The following is a 26,305-nucleotide window of genomic DNA, read 5'->3' as shown; positions in this document are numbered from 1 at the left end:
TATAAGATAAGAATATACGCATATTAAGAGACAGCCCTTGATTGAAAAGGATTTCCAGCGCAGCCCGGCCGTCAGCCTATTGCAAAGGTACTTAGCCAGGAACGCCAGGCAGATGGGAAATGATGTTTTTGCTCCCTCTGAAAAAGCTTTTTAAGCCATCTAAAAGCTTCTCCCTGCCTAATAAACTCTTATGTATAAAAAACGTTCCCCCCACAATGTTTGTTATTGTGCGCCCATTATTCTACCGATTATTTTCAGTCATGTACGAACGAGCCGAGACGGCAGGGGCTCTCCCTCTCTCTCTCCCCTTCTCTCTCTTTCTCTCTCTCTCTCCCTCCCCCCCCCCCCCCCCCCCCTCTCTCTCTCTCTCTCTCTCTCTCTCTCTCTCTCTCTCTCTCTCTCTCTCTCTCTCATAAACTGTTAGAAGGCAATTCCTATGAGCTGTTGGAAAGCAAGGCAGTGTGGTGTAAATGGCCTGGTGTCAGCAAAGACGTTTGTTTTGTTATTGACTCTGTGCGTGTGTGTGTGTGTGTGTGTGTGTGTGTGTGTGTGTGTGTGTGTGTGTGCGTGTGTGTGTGTGTGTGTGTGTGTGTGTGTGTGTGTGTGTGTGTGTGTGTGTGTGTGTGTGTGTGTGTGCGTGGAGGGCATGGAGGGTTGTTACGAGTTGTTTACTTCATACTGTCAGTGTAGTGGAGGTAAACAGTACTAGGTTTGCATACACTCTAACGGAGACTCTCTTTGCACTGGGATGCACAATTTTGTAGCGATCATGAAGATGCAATATGTGACAAATGTGACAAAAGTTGCTCTTTGTGGAAGACTCTCCAAAGTGCCTACTGTATAGTGTATCTGCATAGTGTAGTTTACACTATAGCTCTGCTGTCGGCTGTGGTGTAAAGTAACTAAGTAAGTACATTTACTCAAGTACTGTACGTAAGTACAGTTTTGAGGTACTTTTACTTTACTGGAGTATTTCCAATTTCCGATACTTTTACTTCTACTCCCACTACATCTTGGATCCAAAGCTCTGTTTGAGTGGTTCCCCTGACATCACAGTGATGTCAGAGCATGATGTCAGAGCGGCAAACCCATACAGACATACTAAACTGCAACCACTTTAGCCCTATATAGATTTCGGCCATTTGAAAATAGCCGAAATAGCTCACAATGCGTCACGATGCAACACATTGTGAGCTATTTCGCATGTAGATCTGCTATTTTCAAAAGATGTTACTGTGTACTTTAAGTACATTTTGATGCCAATACTTTTGTACTTTTACTCAAGTACATTTGGAGTTCTGGACCTTTGGAGTTCTGGACTTTTACTTGTGACTGACCTGTCAGTCAGTCACACGTCACACTTCACACTTTTGCACTTCTCATACTGTATATCCGCCACCGTTGCCCCGATCCATGCCAAAATGTGCACACACACTCCTTGGCTGCCAAACCACTACCTCCACCCCCCTTTTCTCACATGGCCCTCTTCTAGCGCCACCATGAGGCCGATTCTTGCAAAACACATTTTTGGACACTGCTTCTACAGATTTTGCCCTAAAATCACGCAAAGCGGTACACAGTATCTCTACAGTCATGTCATCAACATGGATCTGTCCTATTTCCCATCTTCCCTCCTTATTGGCTACCATTGCCTTCTAAAGTTTGTGTATGCAACCTGACAGTCGCTTATCTCCCGATTTAGGAGTCTTACTGGTAATTGGTTTGAGAATAATGACAGCGGTGCCAGGTTTATAGTGGTAAAGGCACTTTCCTTTGTGATAACAATACAAAAGGCTGCCACCACGGCCCCTCAATGTTACTGTAAAAGGCAATAAACGTCTGGATAATAATAATAATAGTCCCAATGTACTGTAATGACACTGTACACGTGTTGGGGTGCTTGGGTTGTGGGCAGCACTTTATACTGTAGATCAGTGGCTCTCAACCTTTTCAGGCCGCAACCCCCAAGATAATCATATTTGAACTGGAGACCCCCCCCCCCCCCCCCCCCCCAACCCTGACGAGCACTACTTGGAGTTGGAGGAGTTGAGGCATTACATTCTGTTTAACACGATTCTTTTTTTTTTTTTTACTTAATTTTTATTCGCAGTTTGTCACATGTACAAAAGATTCACAGGGTCAACATTATAACAGTTTAAGTATCACGTTTTAGTCCATATTAAATGTTCGTTGTGTCGTTTTGTTGGGTTGAGTCCATTTCTCCTATTTCTCAAGGAACAGTTCTTCTTGTATCCTGAGTTTGTGTGAAAATGGCCGATCTACATGCGCTTGCGAGCATGTAGATCCGCTATTTTCACAATTTCTGCCTCAAATATTTGACAATTTGGGCAATGTAAAACTTTTCATTTTAGATTTATTAAAAAGGTCTTATAAGTCCTTATTGTCACTTTAGAAATGTGCAGATAGCCTCCAGAGTCTATACACTTAAACACTATGTTGGTTTGTTTAATGAAGCGTCAGCGTTAGTTTATGCAGGGCATGGGAGTCAAGTTGCTGCTCAGCTGTAGTCAGATGTCAGTCAGCTCTGTTCTCATACCTCATTAACATATCTGCTGGTCATTATGTCACATGACTGCCATACTCCAATCAAAGCTCTCAGTCAGTAGGGGAGGCTCCTTTAAATAGTGCTTGCTTTCTCTACCAATGCTTGGTTCCGGAGCTTCGGAATCATTTGCTGCTTGCTTCCTCCTCCACCCCAGCCTCCACCTTTGCACGATCAGTCTGGCTAAGCTAAAATACTTGTGATTGTCTGATTAAGTTACATGTCAATGTAAAGTACTGTGATCTTGACTAAGTTTCATGTCAATGTTGTTAAGCTCAATACTGTGATTTTGACTAAGTTCATGTCAATGTTGTTAAGCTCAATACTGTGATTTGACTATGTTACATGTCATGGTTATTGCTATTTTGCTATTCTATCCCTATGGGGGTATTGTTTTGCGTTCCCTGATTTTGCTTAGCATGCTCAGAAAAGCCTGCACAAAATTCAGGGAGCATCTCCGAACACGGAGCCCTTCAAATGCCAAAATTAATTGCATTCCATTTATGCAATAAATGGTTAAATATTCTTGCCAAGACTCTGTTCAATTATACAATAAATTGTTATATTCTTGAAGTGAATGTTCCTGCCTCAAACTGTTGAGTGCGAAAACAATGTTGCACATTAAGCTAATCATGCGACGCATTGTGAGCTTGTAGATCGTCTATTTTCAAATGTCCAAAAATCTATAAAGGGCTGAAGTGGTTAATGTGTGTTTTGTAAAACGAAGCAAAATCTAGAAAGTAACTAGTAACTAAAGTTTTCAAATAAATGTAGTGGAGTAAAAGTACAACATTTGGATCCAAGATGTAGTGGAGTAGTAGTAAAAGTATTGGAAATTGGAAATAAAGTACAGATATCTCAAAAGTGTACTTAGTTACTTTCCACCACTGGTACTGTAGTGTTTACTGTATGGTACTGTATGTACCCTACTAGTTCCATAGTGATCGCTACCCTAACATGCACCCCACATGATTATCATACATACTGTACATACTGTACATGCTGTACTGTACATGCCCCAGGGCCACAACATGTTGTGTTGCAGAGTCTGCTGCACCCCGCTGATATTAGAAAGAATTAATAGAACTTATTGAAACAATTCAGAACACAACAGAATACACAAGTGCACACCACCCACCCCCACCCCCTCTGGTGGTGCTCACATCAATGCACATGCAGCAACGCCTGTAAAATGTATAAACCACATTCTGAGTTTAAACTCCATTTACCTCCAGTTGTTTATCCTCAAGAGTCTTAAGACGCGCTCGTGTTTATTGCAAGCACTAAACAGCTGAAAGTCACAGTCAAGCACACACAGACAAGGGCATTAACGAAAAAGTCGACTCAGTCGACTTCATTACACAAGTCGACTCCCACCAGAGAAAGTCGAAAGTCGAAGTTGAAAAAAAAAATACTTTCTATTGTGAAAATAGCATATCTACATGCTCACAACGCCTCGCATTGCAAGGCGTTGTGAGCATGTAGATCGGCTATTTTCACAATTTCTGCCTCTATATATTTGACAATTTGGACAATGTTTAATTTGTAATTTTAGAAAAAGTCCTTAAATTGGCACTTTAGAAATGTGAAGATACCCTCTATACACTTAAACTTTATGTTGGTTTGTTTACAGTTGAGTGAGAAAACAATGTTTCACATTAAGTTAATCATCTGGGGACCCCTCAAAATAATTGGGGTGGCGTGTGTGATGTGATGACGTCATCAAACGATAAAGTCGACTTCAACTCAACTTTTTACTGAGTCGAGTCGACTTGCAAAAATTACAAGTTGTTAATGCCCTTACACAGACACACACAGACATACGCACACAAACGCACGCGCACACACACACACACGCGCGCGCGCGCACACGGACACGCATGCACGCAGTCATGCGCGCACATACACACGCACCCCGACACGTCATCCATTCCCTCTACCTTCTAATCCGCCGGTGAATTGGGCTTCTACTTTTGCTTGACAGAACTATATGAAAGCACAAACAACCCCCCCTCCCCCTCCCAGTCCCTCTCCCCCTTCACTCAGACGATAAAGAAGTCATTAAAAATGGAGGATAGTTGAATTGCTGAAAGAACCGGATGGATGAGAGACGGAGAGAGGAAAATATCCTTTGTGTCTTTCCCCCTTCATTGGGGAAACGTTAATCACAGTCCAACTTAAATTGAATATGAGAGAGATAAGAAGAAATAGCAACGGGAGGTGCGGAGCGAGCGTGCGTGTGCCTGCGTGCGTGTGTGTGTGTGTGTGCGCGAGTGTGTGTGTATGTGTACGCAGGGGCGTCACACCAAATTCTGGGCCCTGGGTACAAGGATTCACTGCGGGCCCCCAATGAATGTTGACTATTGAAAAATAGCAGATATACAAGCTCGCAGCGCGGCACCGAGTGCCGCGGTGTATATCTGCTATTTTTGAAAAATCGTGAAAATGTGTGCAAGACACCTATGGTTTCCATGTCAGTGGTGCTCAAACTTTTTCATGTGAAGGACCCCCAAGATGATATGTGTTTGGCCACGGACCCCCATCTCAAAATATTTAGTTCCAGGGACCCCCCAGAAGCAAATGTTCACTTAAAAAATACATATATTCAAAGATTTTCACACATTTTCACGACCTTTCAAAAATAGCAGATCTACAAGCTCGAGCTTGTATATCTGCTATTTTTCAATAGCTAAAGTTACTAGGGCCCCTCCACCTTGGGCCCTAAACTCACTCCCCCCCCCCCCCCCCCCCCCGCTTGTGACGCCCCTGCATGTACGCATGTACGTGCGTGTGCAATCAAAAGGGGAGGCTGTGTGCCGGTGAAGGAACCGTTAAGTCCTAATGTTTTGTTTCCTGGCTGTGCTATCTCTGGAGAGAAGACAAGGAATTGGACAAAATAAAACTTGGGGGGATTAGAGTAATCCATGAGACTAGGGCCCTATTGTGAAGATCAGTGCTGCTAGTTGTATCAAGGGGATTATCAACACTTTCTCCAGAGGTACACGGCGCACAGAGAGAGAGAGAGAGAGAGAGAGTGCTGCGCCGCGCTGTTTTCTGATGCGTGCCACAGTATGCTACACAGAAGGCAGCCATTGTAAGCCCTCTATCATAGTATGTTGCAGAACATGTACTGACACAACAGAGGCCAAAACAAAGGGATATTGTGAACTGAATAGGCGTCGTTAGCTTAGCAGAAAGCCCTGATGTTTGACAGCCGGCCCCCGACAACGGCGCAACACAATGTGAACCCCCTCCCCCCCACCCCCCCTCCACACACACACGCGCGCACACACACATAAAAGTTCTCTCAAAGCAAAAGTGCAGCGGCAGCGCATGCGGCTGCACACTTCTATGAGGGCGACGTGTGTAATTGCGTGGATGCACATGAATAGAAGTCAGAGTGCTTTTGTCAAGTGGAACCCGCGTCGGAGCGAGGGTGGCCAGGGCAGCGTGGATGTTCCGTGAGCATGTGCCGCTGCATCTGTGGGCACAATTAGACTTCATGATTAGACTTCATAAACGTCTTAGGGGTCGGTAAACAGACTAATATCAAACCTCTTCATGTGGCTCATTGTGTTAAGCGCTGAACTGAAAGTGTGAACCATAACTAGCTGATCTACAAGCTGTCAACGCGGCGCGTCGCGGCACCCGCTGCACTTGTAGATCATCCATGTCCGGTGCACGACACCCGTACACGACTAAGCACAACTCGGGCTTTAATGAGCAGGAATTATTCTCACTCATCTCTACCTCTGTTTTTGCTTTTGTTCCAGGGTTACCACAGGCCAAACCATTACATCGCTACGCAAGGTAAGAATGCAGCAGCAGAAAATAAAGTTTCCATAATTGCCAAACGGGGTTTGGCGCCGCCGAGATTGCACGGCTAACCTGTGTGTTTGTTTGGGTGTGCAGGTGCGCTCAAACAGCTCGCTGCACATCCCCGTCTTTGTTTACATACGGTCCTGTGAGCTACTCTTTGATGCTCACTCAAGCGGATGCTTGGGGAGCCTTGTGCCGCTCCGCGCACACACGCGTGCACACACACACACACACACGTGCACACACACACACACACGTGCACACACACACGTGCACACACAAATTCACAATCTCTCTCTCCTTCTCTCCACTCTATCTTTCTCTCTCTCTCTCTGTCCCCTTATCTGTCTTTATAGGCACATCTCTCTCTCTCTCTCTCTCTCTCTCTCTCTCTCTGTCTCTGTCTCTGTGTCTCTCTCTCTCTCTCTCTCTCTCTCTCTCTCTCTCTCTCTTTTTGAGCGGGTGGTTACACCGTCTCCTATACGTGGCCGTGTGTGTATGCGTGTGTGTGTGTGTGTGTGCGTGTGTCCGTGTCTGTATGTAGCCTGCAGAGCCTGCAGTACCTTTTCTGGCCACACATGTTAAGGGAGGGGCGCTGTTGTTCAGGCCAGAGACACACACACACCACACACACACACACACACACACACACACACACACACACACACACACACACCGACCACCGCTCAGTTCACACGGTGTGATTTTTTTTTAAAGACTTGTTTTGGTATTTTTATGCCTTCATTGGATAGGACAGTAGACTGACAGGAAATGGGGGGAGAGATGGGGAGCGACACGCGGCAAAGGTCGCCCAGATCGGGAATCGAACTGGCGACCCCGCCAGGCATCCATGCCTTCTCTCTCTCTCTCTCTCTCTCTCTCTCTCTCTCTCTCTCTCTCTCTCTCTCTCTCTCTCTCTCTCTCTCTCTCTCTCTCTCTCTCTCTTTCACTTTCTCCTTGTCCTTTCTCTCCTCTCCTCTCTCTTCCTCACCACCGGTGGTGTGGGAGTGATTAATCAGCCATTTGGGGACAGAGAGAGAGCTGAATAAATAAATGGATTAGCCATCATGTACAGGCACATTTTGTCACCGTGTTAATCTGGCCGGCAGATTCGCGGGGCAGGGAGGAGCTCCCGCTGTGACCCCGGAGGTTAAGACTGATTGATGGTTAACTGTTAAGGCCGGGCGGACCCCCCACAAACCCCGCCCCCCACCTCGCACCTCGGATCCACACAACAGACAACAACAGACCTGACTCTGTGAGGATTTTGAGCAGAGAGTGGGGGGGGGGGGGGGGGAGAGAATGGTAGGAAAAAATTATAATGAAATAAAGAGAGACGCTTCTTTTTTTTCTTCTTTCGCGGGGAGACCTTAATGGATTCACAATCTGCCTTGGCGGAGCTGGGAGTTGCATAATTACCTGTTTATTAGAGCATCGCCTCTCTTCCTGGGCGTCTCAATTAAAACAGCCCTGCCGTTTGCTCTTATACTTCTGGTAACTGATAGCATACCAATCAGCCAGCGGCGCTAGTTCTTCCAGCCATTTGTCTGTCTGGTCCGCTTGTCTCTCTGTGTGTGTCTCAGCTGTACACACGCATACATGCGTGCGTGCGTGCGTGCGTGCGTGCGTGCGTGCGTGCGTGCGTGCGTGCGTGCGTGCGTGCGTGCATGCGTGCATGCGTGCGTGTGACAAGTATTGGCGTCAAAATATAGTACCAAAAGTAAAATTACTATCTCATTTCAAGTTTTCAAAATCTATAAAACATCCTTTGTAAATAACCATACAGTATATGGCTGAAGTGGTTACAGTTTTTCACGATTGTTTACACACGTTTCTCAATACAATAACGGCTTTCTCAAAACTGCACACACAAAACTGAAAACCTCACACACGAAATGTTAAACCTGACACTCACCGCCATCAAATGAAATCACTTATCTGTGTTCATAAATGTTTTCATTTGGTACGCACAGCCATATTTTCAAATGACAACACACACCATTCATTGAGTACACACCTACTGTAAGCATTTGCTTCACACTACGCATTTACAGCACACTGAAGTGCAAAATTGAAAACACAAGCATATAAATGGAACAGGAACACACCATATGAATGACAATGACTGGAGAATGAGCTATTTCTTCTTTTGGAAAATGACTCAGTGTAGGCCTACTTTTTTCATAGTCAAATATAAAACAGCACACAAATATGCATCCAAAACGTTTTACACTAATGTATATTTTGTAATAATACTATTCTAAAATCTACAAAGTAACTAGTAAATAAAGTTTTAAAGCTAATTGTAATGGAGTAAAAGTAAAATATTTGCCTCTGAGACATGTTGTGGAGAGTAGATGTAAACTTAATGAAAATTGGAAATACTCCTTAAAAATTGTACTTACCGTAAGTACAGTACAGTAAATGCATGTAGGCAGTTCCTTTCCACCCCTGACACCTGTCACGTGTACACCTTTAAACCTGTGTGTATGTGTATGCATGTCGATTCCATCTGCTTGGAAGAGCTATGTAAAGTACATTTGATACTTTCTGCTGGAGAGACTCAAGCCTTCGAGTGTTTAAGGCCACAAAAACAAGTAGCTTTCGGGAGAGATTGTATACCTCAAAAAGCAACTATTTTCCAGCTAATTATCATTTTAAGAAGTTCTCTCTTTAATTGTTTTTTTTAGTCGTGAAGAGGCAGAATCCTCGTTAAAAGAAAAAAACTGCACACAGAGATCAGCCGTCTGAGAGGCGTCTCAGGCGTACATCCAGTTTGAGATGGAAAGCTTGCGGAGCCGAATGCGCTTCCATTCAAGTTAATTAGCCCCTGTTTTCTCATTGAGTTTGCATAATAAGTCCTCATTTTCCATCGATTGTATCGGAGTGCACGGGGGAGAGAGGGAGAGAGAGAGAGAGAGAGAGAGAGCGGGGGGGGGGGGGGGGGGGGGGAGACAGAGAGGGAGAGAGAGAGGGAGACAGACAGACAGACAGACAGACATAGAGAGAGAGGACACAATAAGGACTTATCGCAGCCGAGTACACGGTATACTCTTCTTTCTTTCTGGGCAGATCCGTCTACACTGAAAAATCCAGAGTGTGAATGTATAACACCGATGAGTGAACCTATAAGGCAGTGGTTCTCAAAGTGGATTCCAGTGGACTCTGTGGGTTCCTTTATGGGGGTCTAAATTGACCCATACAAGTCTGTAACTCTGTCAGTGTACAAATGGAACCAAATGATCCCTACAAATGGAACCAAATGAACCCTATCGGGTTCATTTGGTTCCATTTTGTACACTGTCAGAGTTAAAGGCCCGCTGACACCCCCCAAAATTATAATAGTATGATACAGTAGGTCACGTGGTCTCTCTGAAAACGCTCTGAAATAGTCTGAAACTCATGTCACAGTGTAATCTGCCCCTCAACCCCCAACAACAGCTGACCAGTACAGTAAGTAGTCTAGTCAATTAATTTGATTGGCTTAGTTGCGCATTCCCACAATGACATCACAAAAATATTAACTCAATATTTTAATATGACAGACAGTACCCCTTTAAGGAGAGACCTTGACATTTGAAAGTTTGAGAAACACTGCTATAAGGGAACCAAATGGACCCAAAAGGATCCGTTTAGTTCACATTCACATCCGCTGTCGTGGGTTACCGTTGACACTCTGTATCTTCACAGTGTAGTCGGATGTGCCCAGAACGAAGGAGAGAGAGAAGGTAAGATGTGTGTGTGGTTGGTGAAACATCTGTATTCTCCGGGAGAGAGCGGAGGCCCCTTTTATAATTCATCATCATCCTCTAGCAGCCTGACAGGAAGGAAGACCAAGGCTCCTCCAGTCTGCTGACACTGAAGCACAGAGCAGGGAGGAGATTATGGCAGACAGACAGACACAGACAGACAGACAGACAGAGACAGACCCGTCTCAGACGCGCCGCACACAACCCGAGAACGAACATTGCACCGTGGCATTGTGGTACTATGAAAATGAGGAGGAAGTTGTCTTTTTTTTCTCTTATGGGTAAAGTTTGTATTTATTTGTTTACCTGCTGAGTGAGTGTCACTCGCACAGAACGGCAAATAAATGAAACGAAGAAGCCTGTATACTCGCCATATCGTCGTTGTCGGGTGGAAAACCTTGTATGTCCAAAACCGTTTGTTTTGTATTTATCACTTTTAAAATGATTTAAAGTAGTGAAAACAGCCGATCTAGATCAGCTGTTTTCACTACTTTTGTGCGACGGCCTTGTATAATGAAGCAGGGCTTTACTTTGTGAAAAAAAATACAAATTTGAAACTTGGAGATACGAGGTTTCTGCCCGACAGTGACGATATAATAGTGAATTGGTAAGCTGAAAAAATCTCTGATGTAATTTCAAGGGGCGGAGTGTTGGGGTGACGGGTGACGGGTGACGGGGGGGGGGGGCACTTTTCAATATGGCAGATGACGTGCAGCATATAACATTGTCCCCCATTCTCTTTCCGCCATAAAGCACAACGGCGCTCGTTAGCCGCGGGTTTATTAAGCAGTCCCTTTGCGCCGTTCAAGGTGACGGCGGCAGGTTGGAACAGCTGTCAGTCCATAAAAGCCTCATCGCACGGAGCCAGCCGGCTCCTCATTATCTGGGTCGCCCTCTCTCTCTCTCTCTCTCTCTCTCTCTCTCTCTCTCTCTCTCTCTCTCTCTCTCATCCGCGATGCCGCGCTGCACCGCCGGCGCGCCAAAACAACCCTGCTTCAAGTTCTGAACGACGCCGACTCACCCGCTAAGCTGATTTGTGACGGCAGTCGTTCGAACACCCGTCACCCAACCTCCCAGGTGGCTTTACCTCCCCCACCCACCCCACCCCCTACCAACCAGAGCCTTTTTGTGTTCGTCTATCTACGGATCTGTCTCTGTGGAGCTGTCAGCGGAGGCGGTTGAATTACGGTTGAGGTGGGCGTACAAACTGCCTCTGATCACCCGCCATCACCACCCGGTGATCTGGGAAATATTCATGAGTCGGGGAAAGCAAAGCCATGCAGGGCTGGATTTCATCAGAGCTCCTCTCCTCTCCTCTCCTCTCCTCTCCTCTCCTCTCCTCTCCTCTCCTCTCCCCTCCCCTCCCCTCCCCTCTCCCTTCCTCTCCTCTCTGCGCCGGATCAGATGCTCATTGATACCATCGGCTCGACACCCTCCTGTGACACCCCGAGTGCTAAATGTCACCAGTTTGGTAATTTACAGGTAACATCTCCCAGCCCACCAGGAGAGAGACAGAGACAGAGAGAGAGGGAGAGAGAGAGAAAGAATAGTGAGTGAGAGCAAATCAATGATGAGTGAGTATACATAGTACCAGGGGCTACTGCATGTAATATTAATGGATGAGGAAGGACAGGAACAGTGTGTGTGTGTGTGTGTGTGTGTGTGTGTGTGTGTGTGTGTGTGTGTGTGTGTGTGTGTGTGTGTGTGTGTGTGTGTGTGTGTGTGTGTGTGTGTGTGTGTGTGTGTGTGTGTGTGTGTGTGTGTGTGTGTGTGTGTGTGTGTGCCTGTGCCTTATCTCTCTCTCGCGCGCGTTGATCAGTAGCTTCCACAGCAGCACCCGAGTGTCTGTCTGTCTGTCTGGGAATTGTACAGCTGTCACCCTCCATCCTCAGTAGTGAGGAGGAGACCGGGCCGGGTCCCAGAACACAGCGTGGTTGTCGGCAGCAGCAGTGCCGCCGCGCCAACCAGCCAGCGCCGGCTCTCTGACAGCTGCCTGTGCCACTCTGAGAGGTGCTCCTCTTCCTCTGGAGTGCAGCTAGAACACCTCCGAACCCCTCCAACCACTACCCGTGTACCCACTACTACCCAGCGCTGACGTTGAAACGTCCCGCTCACTTGGCGTATGTGACAAGCAAAACACACAAACTCATAGCTTGTCGTAACGTGATTCGTTGCGAGCTCGTTGCTCTATTATTTTAACTATTTTTGAAGCAAAAATTATCTATAATTTTTGTTTGGAACAACTTCTTCGCCTATAATGATTCGTCCAAGGGACGCCCGGTTGAAAGTGTAAATATCTCTCCAAACCGTGCGCCCATAACCAGTGCTTCCTTTATCATGAACTACATTACGTGCCGGGTTATGAAATCTGTTGTTGAGGCAGGAGGATTCTAGTTTACTAGGCTAATAGACAGGGCATATTTATCTGAAGTGCACATTATTTGATATGTAATTGTGTATTATACTTTTTATGAAAAACATTTCCCACAGAAGCTCTCTAATCAAATATAATTTCTTAAATATAAACCAAGCTATTGTCAACTCATGCTTGTCCATATAACCCACATTTCCCCCTAGTCTGGGACTACATTGCGGTCACAGTAGGGGCAATGGAACCGCTGCCGCGACTACAGATCCCATAGCCCACGTGTAGCGAAAACCTACAGCTTAAGTGTGGGAAAAAGTTTAAAAACGACCCTCACCCCTGCTTATGGCAACGGGCAATGCCATTGAGCAAGTTCAGATCGACTGTTGAAACCACTGAGAAACGGGGTGGAAGGACGGCGGACAGAGTTTAGTTCATTTTATAGTAGAAGGATGAGGGTCTCAGAAAGGCTGCCCTAGATAGATACCTTTATTATCCCAAGGGGGAAATTCAGTTGTCTTGTTGTAGCACAGCAGTATACAGTTATTTATAAAGTTACAGAGAAGTAAGAAAAAAGATAGATAAGAGGAAAAAAACAAGAGCAGTACAGTACCAATAAAGAGAAGGTGCATCAATAGAGGGGGCGAATAATATATAAGTATATATACATAAAGTGTCTTACAAAAAGAGACCATAGCAGTCAATGCTAGTTAGTGCAACATGTATCTCACTGCCATTGTTAAACAAAGCAAAATAGTCAGAAACTACCAACACAACCAAATCAGTGCGAAAAAAACAAAAAAACTTCTCAGAGAAGAAGAAACTAGGAAGCGTGTCACCGCAAGACGCACATGAGCACTCTCCCTGGAAGGTCCTTAGAGGTCAAAGTCAATACAGCAATAGTTCCGTCAGTCTAGGTTAGGAAGGAAGTCCTTTTCAATCGTCCGTTATGTGTCTCGTTGTACAGCCCTTCAACAGCACGTGTTGATTTGCACTTCAATCCCTTGATCACCATCACTGTTTCTAGCTCACTGCCATTTCTGTCATTTTTGAGCGGTGGTCACAACGCTCCTATACGTGGCCGTGTGTGTGGGTATGTCTGTCTCCGTCCGTGTCTGTCTGTCTGTCTGTATGTAGCCTACAGTACCTTTTATGACCACACATGTTAAGGGAGGGGCGCTGTTGTTCAGGCCAGGCCAGAACAGGCAATGCACACTCACACTCACACTCACACACACGCACGCACGCATGCACACACACACACACACACACACACACACACACACACACACACACACACACACACACACACACACACACACACACACACACACACACACACACACACGCGCACAGACTCCACCGCTCAGTTCACACAAGCGTGATTTTTTTTAAAACAAGCTACTTGTAAAAAATAAATAAAGAACGAAAGAACGAAGGAAATTCAACCAGAAAGGCTTCTCATCAGCAGCATTGTACTATTTGGGGTCTCGTTAGGGATGCAAAATAATCCAACCAATCAAGTTTCCAACCTCTTCTCTCTACTGCTGTATACAGTAGTTACAGCCTTTGGAACTTTCTAAGAAGGACCTCAAAAGGGCTCTTTATCTAGATTGCGCATTTGAATCATAATTTTTAGGATTCTTTTCGCTTTGTCCTCAGATACCCAGTTGATAACAATAGCAGCTTGCTGTTTGTCACGAGATAAGAAAAAGCCCAGAATCTAGCACAGAATCGCTTTTTCCTCAAGAAAAGATTAGCAACATTGCAGATGCGTTAGGTACACGATTTCAGTGTAGTTAGATCTCTATTTGATAACACGTGGTACTTCCTTTCTTTGCATGGCCGTCACCACCGCAAGCTCATAAAATCCCAGATTTTAAAACATCTTTTTAATAACCCATAATTAACTACGCCTCAGAAAGATAAGACCCCTTCTTATCAACTCCACATATTGTCGCTGTCAGCCGGAAACCTTGTACTGTATGTCCAAGACTCATACTTCTCAGGAAATGGAAAAAAGAACCGCTGTTCCAAGTTATTATTAAGTCACAAGCTCTTGTTAATACTTTTCATTGATTAAATATTTATTTAACCCATTTAGGCCTAGAATTATTGAATGCTTTAACCAGTGAAAAATAGCAGATATACAAGCTCACAGCGCGGCACCGAGTGCCGCGCTGCGAGCTTGTAGATCTGCTATTTTTGGAGAAAAAAAGTCGTGAAAATGTGTGCAAATCTTTGAATATATGTATTTTCAAAGCGAACGTTTGTAACTCGAATTTTGCTTCTGGGTGGTCCCTGGAACTAAATATTTTGAGATGGGGGTCCGTGGCCAAACAAATATAATTTTGGGGGTCCTTCACGTGAAAAGGTTTGAGAACCACTGACATAGTAGTCTCTCAAAAACAGACTAACTGAGCTCCAGTTGAGTGAAAAGGACCTTTTCTTTGACGATGGCTGGCCAGATTGCTGACATAGAAACATAGGTTTTTAAAAAAAAAACCTTAGAAGGATTCAAAAGACACTTATAGAATCGGGTCAAAATTCGAATTTTCACGATTTTTCAAAAATAGCAGATCTACAAGCTCGCCGCGCTGTGAGCTTGTATATCTGCTATTTTTCAATAGTTAAAGCATAAAATAATGATACACAAAATGTGTACCCGTTCTGAATGGGTTAAAAAAAAAACTGCCACCGGCTCTGTGACTTAGGTTCCTTCGTCACTCAAGGACACCGATAGTCAAATATGCACAGATCTTTTCGTGGGGTCTGTAGGACTGGGACCAAAACCATGGCCTCATGGTGGCGCTATAACAGGCCAATTTGTAAAAAAGTTGGGTCTGTTTACAGACCGACAGACAGACAAGACAAGACAGACAGACTGACTGACTGACTGACTGACTGACTGACTGACTGACTGACTGACTGACTGACTGACACACACACACACACACACACACACACACACACACACACACACACACACACACACACACACACACACACACACACACACACACACACACACGATTATACTAGGAAGATTTCTTCCAAAAATGTGTACATAAAGACTAGTTAAAATTTGATTTTTATGTGGCCACACCCACCAGTCCAGTATGCCTGGTTGTCATGGTGGGTGGTGACCCAGCTGAAGTTAGCCACACCCACCGTGTTGGGTGAATGGTAAAAGGGGAGAGGATGATTATATGATGTCATTGTATCTGTGTTTTTGATTCGGCACTTTTGACCCACAAGGTGGCAGCCTCCAGGAAGAATCCCCAAATACAAAGGGAATACATAATTGCTCATAACAACCACACCAGGCGGTCTAATGTAGTACTGTCAACCTCCCAGACAGACTGACTGACTGACTGACTCACTGACTGACACACACACACACACACACACACACACACACACACACACACACACACACACACACACACACACACACACACACACACACACACACACACACATGCACAGATGTTCAATCTATAAGTTCAGAACATGTTGCGATGCGCTGTGCGCTTGTAGCTCCACTATCTTAGCTAGTTTCACATGACACTGTAATGAGCAGAAGAGCAGAAATGCAATAAAACTGGGTATGAAAAAACAAGGTCTCTGTCTGACAGTGAGGATATACTGTTTGTTTGAGCTCCGTTTTGTGGCAACCTATTTTAGATTTGTTTGGTTCCCTAGATGTTCCCAAGCATTGTGCTGTCTGCTGTGTAGAACACGTCCTAGATCCCTATTTAATGAGTTGTGCCTTTTCTTCATGGTGTCTGTCACCACCAGTTCAGGACAATTCCCCAGCCAAGCTCTTAACCACCACTTCCATAATTGGGCCACCAGAAATCAACATCGCTGAATTCACATGTTTGTGATGTATTTTAGAGTGAGTGATGATGAACAGTAGTAGAACCTTAGGATGTAATAGTATTGCTACCTGGTGCCAGCTACCAGTCAAACTATTCTTCTAACTCAGGGGTCTTCAACGTTTTCAGGCCAAGGACCCCTTAGCTGAGAGAGAGATACCTTTTTATAGATTCCATAGAGTTTCAGCGTTTGACAGCACGATCACCAGTGTGTTTTCTATTCATGTCAATTTGTGTTTTCAGATATTTAACCACTTGAACCGCCAATACTTAATAAACGTAACCTTTCACTCTGTACTGCTCTTTTTCCCTTCTACACCAAACCTCTTTGCCGAAAATAGCCGATCTACAAGCTCACAACGCCTCGCAGCGTGAAGCGTTGTGAGCTTGTAGATCTGCTATTTTTGGCTTAAGATCTCAGAATATGGACAATAGGGTTCAAGTGGTTAATATAAAAAAGGAGAAAGAAAAGATTCTATCACACAAAGATTTGGAGGACCCCCTGTAGTAACTCTGAGGACCCCCTATGGGTCCCGGACCCCCTGTTGAAGACCCATACCTTAGAGTGTAATAATATTGCTACCTGGTGCCAGCTAGCAGTCAAACTATTCTTCTAACTACAGCGACGTCACATCCAAGAAACCGAAACCGAACTTTTCGGAAAGGTCCGGTTGAACTACAAAATGACGTCACTCGCAACTTCTGCAAAAGCATTACACTGGATTAGAGTTTGGAAAGCTGCACGTCGGAAAGTTGGAACTCTCCGACGAAAAGTTCTGTTTCGGATGAGAGAATGGACTGGCCTTAAGACATTGACGCTGAAAGGATAACACAAAAAAGTCAATTCATCAACATAGCATCGAACCCTATATGTACAAAATTACATTTACCTCCCCTTGTGGTCTACTGATAGATCATTGTTATGGCCAGTTTTGAAGGGAACCAATGTTGCGAATAGGGGAAGGGAATCGACGTCATGTGAGTGTGTTGGAGGTGTGTTGGTGCTGCTTTCGTGGATTTTGTATAAGATGGTGGTTGTTGCAGGTCCCTGCACAACAATATATAACCAGAGTTTTGCACTTTAAAGGGGAAGACCACCCATTTTCAATATTGAACTATGTCATTAATATACCTTAGAGGAGTTGTGTGGAAATAGAAAAAAAGTTCCCTCCCTTCTGTGTTGCCTAGAACTGGAGGATTGATTTTGGGGTTTGTATTGTAAAGTACAACTTGACAACATCACACATTGTACTTTACAATACAAACCCCAAAATCAATCCTCCCGTTCTAAGCAACACAGAAGGGGGGGGACGACTTTTTTTCTATTTCCACACAACTCCTCTAAGGTATATTAATGACATATTTCAATATTGAAAATGGGTGGTCTTCCCCTTTAAGGAAAAAGAAAGAAAAATATACCACTTCATACAATCCATCTCACAAACTCCATTTATAAGTAGTTACGCTAAACAAAACAGATTCATACAATTTACACATTAATCCTGGTGTAGGTAAAGTGAAATGGCTGTATTCATTAACCTTGATGGAAGTTCTCCATAGCGCAACAAAATATTGATAAGTCACCACTGACGATGACACCCGAAACAGGCAGACTTACTTTTTTCCTTCTGTACCAAGATATTCTTTTATCACCCTATTTGGGTTATGCTTCGCTCACCTTTTGAACAATAAATACAAATCCTGTCTTGCGTTTCCACAAGTCCCCAGCCAGCACCACTCCAGTGCTGACACACTTGGTACCCTGTTTGATAGGCAACAATGTTTTTCTTTTTAATATTATATGTCGTTGCTCTGGGAAAGAAACCTTGTATCTACATTATGTTTCTTTTCATAAATTCATGTCTTGTTTCATCATTCAAAAGTGTTGCACAAAACTAGTGAAAATAACAGATATACAAGCTCAATCAATCACGACCCGGTGTGAGTTTATCGACCACGAGCTTGTGGATATTGTAAGTGTGCAGATTTTTTAAATTTTAAAGGAACGGACATACAAGGTTTCCTTCCGACAGCAGCGATGTATTAATATAGTTTGATATTGTTGCCACAAAGTCAGTACAATTCCTGAGGCAAGCTCTTAATCCCTTCCCTTCCACGAGGCGAGAGCTACAGCATCAGTGTTACTGATACACTTGATACTAGCACATGCATTTGTGCTTCCTTCCATATTTGAAGTGGATTGAACAACAACCATTCTCAAGTTACCCATCCAACCGCAAGCTCTCAAGCTATTTCTCCAATACTGTAGCAACATGCCGAAGGTAAAACAAATACCGGTAGGCTCTTTATCAAAATCACAATGTGTTTGTGGTGCAGTCTCTTTCATATACACTCTACTAGCCCTTATGTTTAATTAAGTGCTAGGCTGTATGTATCTCCTTTCTCAGTGTTGTGCTTTAGGGGCTGGTATCTCCTCACCTGTGTGCTCCCCATCCCCTAACATGGCTCTTTCCATTTGACAGATAGACTTATTACCAAGATTATTCCTCTTAAAAATATACTATTTTTGGAGCTGTGTGAAGCACAGGCTCCCTATACGTGGCCGTGTGGGTCTGTCTGTCTGTGTGTCTGTCTGTGTGTGTGTCTGTATGTAGCCTGAACTTCCTAAACTTCGGCACGCCACTAGTCCCACAGTTTTGCCACCACACACTCGCGCCATATGTCAAATCGACCGGCTTACTCGGGAATCGTGGGCTATTACTTTTCTAAGAGAAAGGTTCTATAGTTTAATTGATATTAATTTATTAGTGAATTAATTTTCCCCATTGACTTATAATGGGAATCGCAAAAACTCACATTCAATTATTTGTCTCTCGCAAACCATAGGGGCTAGAGTTTCAAGACTTGGAGAGGAGGTTCATAATGATTTCAAGGATTAAATAAAAAATAATTGTGTCATTTGGCCGCATGGTGGCGCCATAACACCCCACTTTACGTTTTGGCCTGTAACTCTTGAACCGTAGGTCGGAAAATTAAAAATATTTTTTCCCTGGATTCCTTGGGTCATGACGCATCTCCCCATATAGGCCACGCCCATTTGCGCCATGATAGATTTTCCGCCATCTTGAATTTTCTCCAAAACACACTTTTTGCTCCTTTTCCTACATATTTTCTTCAAATGTCACAAAAATCGGTACACATGATCCACACACACACACACACACACACACACACACACACACACACACACACACACACACACACACACACACACACACACACAGCTCCACTTCACACGGGTGTGATTTTTTATTTTGGTCCACCCTCGCTGACCAAGCCGTCAATCATTTTGACAAGGAGGCGGAATGGAGGATTCTCAGTGTCATGTTTACTTGTGGGTCTTACTACATTATAGTACTCTGTGTTATTTGCACTTGGCATCATGCTGTGTTTTTACGCTAGCTCTTTCCTCTGCACATTACAATATCTCCCCCTCACCTACACTACAGTATTCTCCCCTCCTACTCGCAATATTGAATCTCTCTCTCTCTCTCTCTCTCTCTCTCTCTCTCTCTCTCTCTCTCTCTCTGTCTATCTATCTATGCCATCCTGGCAAGCACTCTCTGATTGGGCTGATTTACTCCATAACACCAAGTGTTGTGTGGCGTTGCAGTCCTACACACCAGCTGTCCCTTGCGCCCAGACTCCCTTCTCCCAAAACTTGTGAGAGCAGCGTGCGCTCCTCCTCCCTCGGGGGATGCTGGTGTTGGGTTTGTGGGAGGCAGCAGAGTGGGCGGCTCAATCAGGTTGGGGACTTGCTGGAGAGAGCAGAGGAGATTGGAATTGGAGATTGAGTTCCTTACAGAGGAAAATGGAGACCCGCCACGCGGAAACCGCCTGGCGGAGGAACAATGAGCAAGCAGAGATGGGAGAGGATATTGAGGAGTTTGACAACCAACTGTTATACGTCCCAACTTGTTTGGCGGTGGGCGGAAGGACGGACGGACGGACGGACGGACGGACGGACGGGTGCCGACAGAAAGTCCTTGCTAAGTGTTTCGAAAATACAAGCGATTAAGCCTTGTAAAAGGTTTATTTTTCTTGGAAACAAGGCCTGTTCAGCATTCTGTGCTGTGGATGTGCTTTGACGGTCTTGATCATTCCTCTGTCAGTAGGAGTTTCACAGTAATCCTCTGCTGAAGAGAGTTTAGTTCTTAGAAGTGAAAAGAGAGACCCACAACACATACACGCATGCACACGCACACGCACACACACGCACACGCACACACACACACACACACACACACACACACACACACACACACACACACACACACACACACACACACACACACACTCAAATCTGGAGTGTCGATTGATTGTAGTGTTTTCAGACAAATTGCGCGTTTGTAGTTTGAAGATAACTTATACTGTTTTAATGGCCATGCGTTTTTGCTTCATCCACTTCAAACCTGGCATGTTATTACAGGTGTAGACTGGATATTTCTTCTATTCGTCATACAACGAAGTATAGTCAAGAGCTTGAGTGCTTAACTGCTGTATGGGACCCCAGGGGTGGTGGAAGTGAACATGGGATAAACCAAACTACAGTAAATATCAGTGAATGGCTGACAAAGGCATGCTGAGGACAAGACAAGGACCACTTGAATTATATTGTTGCTGTTTGGCAGAGACCACTTATCTCCTTATTCTAACTTTTTGTGTTTTTAATTTTTTGTAATTTTTTATTTTTGTGGTGGTCCTGGCACCCTAGGCTGCAGTGCCAGCCTGACAGCATGTCATGGGTTCGAACCCCGATCCTGACGACCTTTTCTGCGTGTCATTCCCCATATCTCTCAACATTTCCTGACAGTCTACTGTGCTATAAATAAAGGCATAAAAAAAAAGAAAAAAAGTAGCAGTCTACAGTACACACTGGAAACGTTTTGAGCTCGTAGATCTGCTACTTTTGAATTTGAATCCTAAAGGTTTTGCACGTATGAGGTTTCAACACGACAGAGGCCATATCTTCCACTCAACATATCAGTGATGAGAGATTTTGTGTGCAAAAGATCACCGAGGCTGTGTGTGTGTGTGCGTGCGTGCGTGCGTGTGTGTACATGTGCACAAGTATTTTTGCAGAATATACACACGTCGTGCCCATGTGTGCACGGGTGACGGGCCCACGTGCACGCTCCCCAATGCGATTTGCCACGGCTCAAAGTAATTTGCATTAGCCATGCAGAATGCGTGGGGATTTGCATCCCACTAATTAATATGTCAGAAATACATTTCGTGCAGTTGCCAGTTAATTAAGAACAATATTAATTATTTGAATTAAACAGAATATTAATTGGATTTCTATCAATTCGTAGTTATTGCCCCGTGAAGTTTTAAATACGGACCAGACTGAAGGGACGGCTCTTCATTTATTTTTGACATGCTGGTCAGCTATGCCGCACTGGAGAGGTTGGAGCTGACCCCAGCATACACTAATTACTGCAAGCTTTGCAACATCGCACAGGCACACATGCGCACACACACACACACACACACTAGGGATGGGACGATATGAAAATTTCATATCACGATTATTGTGACAAAATAAATCGCGATTTACGATATTATCGCGATAATTAAAATCCATTATCCTGGGGCGGAACATTTGCCAAAAAATAGCAGATCTACAAGCTCACGTTGCGACGCGTTGTGAGCTTGTAAATCTGCTATTTTTTGGCAAAGATATTTGATAGAGAGTGAAAAAAGACTGTATCAAGCATGTATATTATAAGTACCTTTTACCAATTATAGAGTGGTACCAGATATGCAGCTCGGCAAATAAAAGGTGAATTGATCCCAGTGCGTGACGGAGGACAATAACACGATAAATTAAATCTCCACGATACGATTATCGTGAGTGTTTTTTATCACGATATACGATACTATCGCATATCGTCCCATCCCTACACACAGACACACACACACACACACACACACACACACACACACACACACACACACACACACACACACACACACACACACACACAGTACACGCACACGCACAAACACGCACAGTGTCACACGCATGCACTCACTCACTCACGCACGTACATACACACACACACACACTTCCTGATCTCATATCTTAAATTGATGCTCGTTCTTTCAGATTTTTATCCATACTTATGCATTTTACTGCTCTGTAATGCACTTTGTGATGAGCCTGTTTTTGTTCCAAGTACGTTATTGCATAATTTGACTTGACTTGATTGAAAAATAATGTTTGAAATACTCAGTCCAAAGTGGAAAGACAGAGAGGAGAAAGCTCCATAAATTGCATTGCTGCCCTATTTCTTTTTTTTATAATTCAAATGTTTTTTATTTTTTATTCTTAGTACAAAAAGTGGTAATGGGTGGTACAGTGCAGCACAACAACAGGTACAAATATATATACAGTCAGTCCAAGATAATACAAAAATAAAAATACAAAGGAAATAAAAGTACGAACCTCTTCACGTCTTCAAATAAGTGTCATATATGTTAGAAAACTATCCCATATCTCTTTCATCTTTCCCATACCATTCACTCTTCCCAGCATGTACTCATATGATGTGATTTTGATCATCTCCTCGTTCCACTCTTTAAAAACAGGGGTTCTTGGGGCTTTCCAGTTCCGCAGCAGGATTCTGGCTGCTGTGACCAGTCCAACCTTTACTATTACAAAAGCTTTTTTATTTAACCCAGGGACCACTGTCCTGTCTCCTAAAAGACAGAGCAGTGGTAGTGGGGGTATGGTGAATCCCAACCATTTTGATAGGTAATCAAGAATTGTACACCAGAAAGGATACACCATGCGACATTCCCAAATCATATGGATATACGTGCCAACTTCTTGCTGCCCTATTTCTGTAATAATGTACCTTGGTATTCGTATGGCTTATTAAGCTGATGTTACCATACCATCTCCCATCAGCTATACTTTATTAGCATGGTATACATCAATCATACATGTAGATATTCTCGACATCGCCAAAGCAGTGAGTGAGAAAATAATTTAGCTTACGGTACATTTAACAGTAAAAAACCTACAGTGTATACCAGTAAGACGCCCTAAGGGCGAGAAACGACTGCGCTGAAACAACAGAGCCTGACATAATATATGTCCATATATGGGCATTCCCAGATAGGGGCTTAACACATCTGGTGCCAACCCTGAGTTTCCCGAGTTTGTATTGGTACCAACGCTGTGCCAACCCCGAGTTTCCCGAGTTTGGGCCGTTTTTGAAAAAAATAAAAAAAAATAAAATTCAAACATTTTTTTTTCAAAAAAATTTTTTGGACCTCCAGAAATGTGTTAGGCATGATCGCGATCGCGAAATTGTATGTTTAACCCCCATACCAACCCATTCTTTCAAACATGGCAGCCATGTTTGTTTACATCTGAAGAAAACATAATGGCTGATAAATCATGAATGCCTGAACGGATTTCCAAGCGGATTTTTTTGTTTGAAAGCTGTGAACAGTGGGCACACACGTGGTGCATCATCTAGGCATGGGCGTGCACTTTTTACACAATTGCGCAATTACATGGAAGTCTATGGTAACCATGGCAACGTGGGACATTGAAGAGAAAAAATCATAGCAACATAAGTGTTAATATTGATAACATCAGGGATCATCATATATGGGCATAAAAGAGACAAGTTCAGAATGTGCAAGTGTGGTTGCCGTGACGCGAGTCACACTTGCAAATTAATTCAGTCTTGGCCATATATGGAGCTTGACATGAGCCGTGACTGACTGACTCAGACGCACATGAGCTGCAGGTTTTCATTGTGAATGAGACCTACGGTCGCAACAACAAATAACTGAATGCATGGCCAGTAACACATTGCCAGCTAACCATTGTTTCCCTATGGTACGGTGCACCTGCTGTGCGGAATCGGATCCTCTATTGTGCCGCATGTTGTGTTTTTCTAGCGTTTTTTTTTTAGGCCCATAAAAAAGTGTGAACATGTTCTCAACCTTTCAGGGCGTAAAGTCGCACCACTCCTTCCTTTTTTGATGCCGGGAGATGCAAATGCAGTCGAAAGTTTTGTGTTAGGCTCAAGACAACGTGTGCTCCATTTCCCTGCCGATAAATAATTATTTGATCACTCAGTTATGCATACTGTGCTGTAGGCCTGCTCCACAGGCGCACCACGCTGTTTGGCCCCGATGCGCACAGCGTTTCTGAAGCGTCTGCAGCACCTGTGACGACGCCTCTCGGTGTTGCTCACCCCCTCAAACCTGATTTATACTTAGTCTTATGCCGGTGTCACGCCCAAAATAGCAGCTCTACAAGCTCACAGCGCGTCGCATCAGAGAGCTATTTTCAGTGAGCACCTTCGCGGCTCAGTATAAATCAAGCCTTATCTTTCACTCCACATACTGTAGATTGGTTTGTTTCCAAGGATTGGGGAGAGGAGTGAATCCAGAGTGTATTAAGGATATTTGATCAAAAATAAATCTCCTCTAAGGTTTTCTATCTGAAGTGTGGTTTCGATGTGTCCTTATTGACAGTACAGTATATGAACCCAGGATCATATGCCTGCTTGTATGGATGACCTGCCTCCATTTCCATGAATAGTTTATACATTGTCAATGTTTCTCTGTTACTACTTTAAATCTGTATATTCTTGTATATTCTCTGTTTATGTCAAAATGCATTTTTCCCCCTCTCCAACAAATCATGCAATTTTCGCTCAATTTCTCTCTCTCTGTGTCCCTCTATCCCTCTTGTGTTCGTCTGTCCATCTTTCTGTCTATGTTTTTGTTTTCTCTCTCTCTCTCTCTCTCTCTCTCTCTCTCTCTCTCTCTCTCTCTCTCTCTCTCTCTCTCTCTCTCTCTCTCCTTCCCCGCCTCCCAGGTCCAATGCAGGAAACGGTGTTTGACTTCTGGCGGATGGTCTGGCAGGAGAACACGGCAGCCATCGTCATGGTGACCAACCTGGTGGAAGTAGGCAGGGTGGGTACAGTAACTCTAACTACTGACCTCGGATCAGATTAGCTCAACTCCCCCCCCGTCCCCGTCCCCCGTCCCCCGTCCCCCGTCCCATTCCCATCACGCCAGTGGACAGCCCATCTGATCCATCTACTATAGCTACTGTACTGTAGCACAGTCGAGAGGCAAGTTGGACCAATTCCAGGGATGTGCGCACATTCAGGGGTGTCTCACCACATTCTGGGCCCTGGGTACAAGGATTCGCTTCAATTACGTTTTAACTATTGAAAAGCTTTAACTATTGAAAAATAGCAGATTATACACAGAGTGCCGCGCTGCGAGCTTGTAGATCTGCTATTTTTGAAAAATCTTGAAAATTTGTCTTTGAATATTTCAGAAAAAAATATATTTTTATGGTGCTCAAATATTTTCATGTGAAGGACCCCCAAAATGACAAAGTATTTGGCCACGGACCCTCATCTCAAAACATTTAGTTCCAGGGACCCCCCCAGAAGCAAATTTGAGTTACAAATGTTTAATGCTTAAAAAATACATATTCAAAGATTTGCACACATTTTCACGACTTTTTCCAAAATAGCAGATATACAAGCTCACAGCGCGGCACTCGGTGCCGCGCTGTGAGCTTGTATATCTGCTATTTTTCAATAGCAAAAAGATGTAAAATAATTAAGGCCCCTCCACCTTGTGCCTAGTAACTCAGTCCAACTTTCCTCCCACTTGTGACGCCCCTGCGCACACTGCGCATGCGCGTGCGCGCGCGTGTGTGTGTGTGTGTGAAAGAGAGAGAGAGTGAGTGTTTGTGTGCGCATACACGTGTGTATTTTCATGTCGCAGAATCATCGAGGCATGAGTCCTGTGTGTCAGCAGCTCTCTCTCTCTCTCTCTCTCTCTATCTCTCTCTCTCTCTCTCTCCCCCCCCCCCCCCCCCATTTATTTGTGAAGTGAAAGGTAACTGATTGAT

General features: G+C 44.2%; 1 protein-coding gene across 8 annotated transcripts in view; it reads left to right on the top strand.

The window, feature by feature from the left end:
* The window catches only part of LOC308284704 (receptor-type tyrosine-protein phosphatase mu), a 337,583-nt gene that overhangs the window by 270,377 nt on the left and 40,901 nt on the right, over positions 1 to 26,305 (top strand). For all 8 annotated transcript variants that reach the window (XM_080725420.1, XM_080725419.1, XM_080725418.1 and 5 more), the window contains 2 exons: positions 6,337 to 6,373; positions 25,250 to 25,347. In XM_080725420.1, the coding sequence (XP_080581546.1) occupies positions 6,337 to 6,373; positions 25,250 to 25,347 (135 nt within the window). The remainder of the gene's footprint in view (positions 1 to 6,336; positions 6,374 to 25,249; positions 25,348 to 26,305) is intronic.

This window comes from Nannobrachium achirus, assembly GCF_963921795.1.
Source record: "Nannobrachium achirus genome assembly, chromosome: 5".
NCBI lineage: Eukaryota > Metazoa > Chordata > Actinopteri > Myctophiformes > Myctophidae > Nannobrachium > Nannobrachium achirus.
Note: the sequence above shows the minus strand (reverse complement) of the source record. Positions and strands in the feature narration are given on the sequence as shown.